We start from the raw sequence: 5,252 nt of genomic DNA on the forward strand, positions 1-5,252 counted from the left end.
AAAGAGACTGAACAAAGATGTAAGATAAATGTTTTTGATTTAAAGAACAATGTTCATCTCAAAGGCAATATAAGCCAAAGAACTAAATGAAATACAATGTTACAACTTGAAAAGGAAGTTTTTCCCACCAATCCTTATCCACATCCTATTTTCCCCTTGTAAACATAATCTCAATGATAATAAATAATAACCAGGTAGGCCCGCCTCCTTTGCATAAGAAAACAAAAACGAAAAAAAAGGAGAAATAGAAGAACAAGAAGAAGAAATACCATCCTATACATGCATGCAAGGATAATAAATGGATATCTAAGGTTGGTGGACATTACGTACCTATAGGGGGAATAATCTTGGGGACACAATCTATATTGCGAGCGATCTTGAAGTTTAACAAATAACACTTTTAGGATATGTCCCATACCATCCAAACCTAACATAAGGATCATCCAAGCCACTCGCCTCTCCCTGGTACGAGTGCTTTAGATCGATGGGTCATCACCAATGGAGGAGGTCATCAACATGGTACATCCCTAATATTAGGTAGGATGGTATGGTACGTATCCTAAGAAATGCGGAGAGCAAAAAGCTTGATGCCATTGTGACCTACTTTTGGTTTTCATCTTTTGGTTATTGCAAGGAACCTTTCCAAGACCATGCTTTTATAAGCACTTTGGATGTCTATAGATGATTCTAGATGCATGGAATCATATTTGGCAAGCAAATTTTCAAGATATAATGGATTAAATGGTTGCGTGCCACAATGGAATGTTGTAGATATGCTTGGATGTCTCCATAAATGCAAATTAAATCCTTGCCATGAACTTCATGGGTTTAATATTTTTCATGATGTATATCCATTACCTATAATTTCAAGCATTAAAACCTGTTAAATTAATCAAATACAGAGAATACAAATTATAAGTAGGTTAAATCCTTGCCATGAACTTTTGCTACCATTGTATTATTTATTCTGACGAAGGATAAAGTAAGATAAGATGTAGCCAAAGGTACGGTCAAAATACTCTATTGGAAAACTAATGGAGAGAAAATTAAAGATAAATATAAATACAAGGATAAATTAAACATAAACTAATTTTATTGTGAGAGATCCTCTTTTCAGATTACATCCACTTATTTGTACTAGAAGATAAGCAATGTAATAACTGCCCACTTCCAGTTGTAACAGCCCATGTCTGGCCTTCACTTATGACAGTTCTGGTAACTGATGCTAACTACCCTCCGCTACTCATATTCATCACAATGGTTCGAACTTGTGTCATTTTTTAGACTAATAATTATGCTCGATCAATCATAGGTCTCACAACTTCTCTTCACTCAGGCTACTTACAGTAGTTTACATTGGTCGTTTTGCGATCTATAGAACATTTCCAAGCACTAAGGTATCTTCAGGCTAGTTCGGGTTTCTTATACGGTGTTTGTTGCTTTGACGTTGGTTATTATTAGTATTCAATTGAAGCCCCATCATACTCATCATTCCCTAACCGTACCACATGGCTGGATATGCATGTGCTTCTCAAGCACCATCATGAGTTAGGATGTGGTGTAAATGCAGGGCAACCAACGGGTACTCATAGGGCATTACTCACTGGCATGCATGACATCCAATACAAAATGCATAAGATTCAATAAGGCAATGGAATAAAATCAAAGAAACTAAATCTTAAATTTTGAGCATACAAGCAAAACCATTATATTTTAATAAGATAATTTTAAATTCAAGAACATTTAGGTTTGCTAAAGTATTCATATTTATATTCATTGAAATAATTTAAAATACTATGTTTCAACTCAACAACCTATAATACTATGATCATATTTATATCCTATGGTAGAGTTAGAAAACCATATTTATATCTTATGGAGTGAGCCAACATACTACACTCATATTCTATAGAGTGGGCCAAAATAGTAAGTTCCAAAATACTCAAAGTATCAATGTATAACAATTGGTGGGGTCCAAAATATAACCAAGTTAAAACTCAAAGAGTTGCACATATCAGAGCTAGTCATAAATCATGTTTATGTCGAATTACAAACAAAATATGCATAATATTTGCTAATAAAAGTAACACTTTCCATTTACAAATTTATTTTTCATTCAAAGCATAATTTCATAAAATTCATAAGTTGCACATAAATCAATTTATAATATATTTCATTTTACTATCTATTCAAACGAAAATTAATAAAAAGTTTATAAAATGTGAATTATTACTTACCTAGCAACACTACAGAAAAAAGTACTTTTCGCGACTTTTCTCTACCGATGCTAAGTAAAAGCGTCGGTAATTTTTGCTAAGAGCCAAAATTTATCGACGCTTTTATAAAGCGTGAGTAGATCTGGCCTAAGACGACGCTTAGAAGCGTCGCAAAAGCCAAAAACTTTCCAACCGAAGCCATCTCTCTTTTTTTTTCTTTTTTTCCTTCCAACGAATCGTCGGAGGCCATTATCCCCCCTCCCCCGTCCTCGCTGCAAATTCCTCCCGATCCCAACCCATCCAGCCGCCCCCCTCCCCTTCTCTCTCCGCCGCTCGCCCCCTCCCCCCTCCTCTCTACAAATCCCCTCCCCTTCTCTCTCCGCCGCTCGCCCCCTCCTCTCTACAAATCCCCTCCCCCCTCCTCTTCTCTCTCCGCCGCTCGCCCCCCTCCCCCCTCCTCTCTACAAATCCCGTCCCCCCTCCCCTCCACCCTCCCGATCCCTCAAACCCCCTCCCTTACAAATATCTAACCCCCTCCCCTTCTCTCTCCGCCGCTTGCCGCCGCTCGCCCCCTTCCAAGAAGCGAGAGAGAGAGAGAGAGAGCGGCCATGCTTCATAGACAGTTCGATGGAGCTTCTTCCCTCTTCTCCGGCATCGGCTTCATGCCTTTTTAGGCCACCCAGGCCCCCGATCCCTCCGCCTTCTCCCCCGCCAAGGTACCCATTGCCTCTCTCTCTCTGTGTGTGGAGATCACGATCTCGATGTCTCGACCTCTGAATCCTTGTTCTCGATCATGCTCTCAATCTCAGATTCGCAGGGCTCAGGGCGTCGTCCCGCTGACCGTGAAGCAGATCGCCGAAGTCTTCTCGCCTCGCTCGAGGACGAGATCTGCGCCCTCCGGTCTTGGCAGTCCCGCCCGGAGCCGGAGTCGGGCTCCCCGGACTGGATCTGCACCGTCCTCGCCCGGATCGAGTTCCTCCACGCCTCCCTCGACGACCTCCACCAGCTCCCCCAGGCCCAGGACACCCTCCACCGCCGTTCCTCCACCCCCTGGACCGACCGCCTCCTCGACGACTTCCTCCGCTTCGCTGACGCCTACGGCTCCTTCCGATCCATCCTCATCTCCCTCAAAGAAACCCAGTCCAAGCTCCAGACCGCCATCCGGTGGCGCGACGAGGCCCGGGTCGGTTTTCCCCTCAGGTTGCGGTAAGAAAATATATTTTTATATATTTTTTTTTCTTTAAAAAAAATTTATGATGACGCTTTAAAGCGTCGCTAACTTAAAAAAAGCAGTTAAACCCGACGCTTTAAAGCGTTGCTAGACGGATTATAGCGATGCTTTTAAGCGTCGCTAAAAATAACCTTTAGCGACGCTTTTCAAATGCGTCAGCAATTTTTTTCCACCCCGACATAGCCGACGCTTTGAAAAGCGTCGGGACGAAAATTACCGACGCTTATAAGCATCGGTAAAAGCCTTAAAAAGCGTCGCCAAAGCCCCTATTTCTTGTAGTGCAAGCACACTCAGTGAACAAATCCAACTAATTTTGAAATATTTTTCTAGAACATTATATTCTAAGAATTATATTTTAATCAAAATATGGTCATAATAAATTTTAAAAATAAAATTCTAACTCTTTGATAAGCTAGTATCTAGATAAAACCTAATAATAAATATGGTCATAATAAGTACCCAATTCCAACATAATCCTAAGCCTTTATAGAATGATTGCCAACCTAAAAGTCAATTCTATATATTATTTATTCAAAATAGTATCTCATAAGATATACTAAATTAAATTTCTAATTACCTTATTGTCACCATAAGTTTCAAATTAGAATAGATTATATATAAAATTTAATAATCTAAATTTTAGTAACAGAATTAAGTTACATAATTTTTAGTTTGCATAAATTGGTTATAGATTAAAAAATATTATATAATAAGCAAAAGTTTGGAGACTAATGCATAGAAGAAAATTATTTTATAGAAATTTAGAACATAATCTTTTATTTTGCAAAAGTTAAGTTCCTAGAGTATAAAATAGAAATTTCATTACTATAAATTTATCCTATCATTATTTATTACCTAGAAATTAATTTAAATAGTTTATTGGTTTCATATAAATTAAAATATAAAATTTTGATATACGTAAATCTAATATACAAAAATTAGAAAAATATGATATTTAGGTAAATTTAATTGTAAAAATTCAAAATAAAATTTCCTTCGCTAGAAATAAATATTGCATGATTTATCTCACAGAAATTAATTTCCTGAAATAGAATGTACAAAATTTAACTTTCAAACTGGTTTAATATTCGAAAGTTTTAAAACCAGAAAATAACTCTCAAAAATTCATTTAAAGAAATCAAAACAGATTTTCGTTTTGCTGAATTTAGTTGATGCAGAAATTATTTTATAAAGGCTTCTTTCCCCTGGGAAAAAGAAAGGAAAGAAAGAAAATTGTGTTGAAGCTTACAGGAAGTGAGGATTGACGTGTGCATGGAAGGAAGAAAGAGAAGAGAAACAGAATTGCTATATTCCTCACAATTGAGATTGAGAGCATGGAGGGGAAAATCTTGCATGGTGTTGAATCTCTTGAGAGGGAGAGAGAGACAAATACAACCGGAGAATAGGGAGGAGGTGCTAGCATTGGTTTCTCGTAGAAAAGAGCGAGCGATCGGAGAAGAGCAAATGTGGTATTTAAATGTAGCAGGTTTCTTATGGACACAATTAAAGAGCAAGGCCGGCCCAACCCTTAGGCGACTGAGGTGGTCGCCAAAGGCTTTGGTTCAAAGAAGAGTTACCATAGGAAAGGCCTCAAAGACAAAATGGAAAGAAAAAAAACCTCTCTATGAGTTCGCTTTAAGCCGGTCCACTGCAGAAAAGGCCTCAAAGACAAAACGAACTTAGGCCCCAAATACGTTGAGTTGCTTCTATTAAAGAGTAGCGGGTCAGAACCACCCTTGTCTCAATCAAGTAGAACTCAGTTGGACGGTAGTTGCTGCATATGTAATGTGCGGGGGCAGTAGTAA

The 5,252-nt window shown here is 38.4% G+C and overlaps 1 protein-coding gene across 1 annotated transcript; it reads left to right on the forward strand.

Annotated features, from left to right (window-relative positions):
- Positions 1–3,009: 3,009 nt before the first annotated feature.
- Positions 3,010–3,426, forward strand: LOC149751381 (uncharacterized). The gene has a single exon (XM_089927113.1). It carries the CDS (start codon positions 3,010–3,012, stop codon positions 3,424–3,426), a length of 417 nt encoding a protein of 138 aa, XP_089783239.1.
- The last annotated feature ends 1,826 nt before the right edge of the window (positions 3,427–5,252 follow it).

This window comes from Phoenix dactylifera, chromosome 14, assembly GCF_051530095.1.
Source record: "Phoenix dactylifera cultivar Ajwa chromosome 14, Ajwa_hap1_PhDact_Kaust_v1.1, whole genome shotgun sequence".
Taxonomy (NCBI): Eukaryota; Viridiplantae; Streptophyta; class Magnoliopsida; order Arecales; family Arecaceae; genus Phoenix; species Phoenix dactylifera.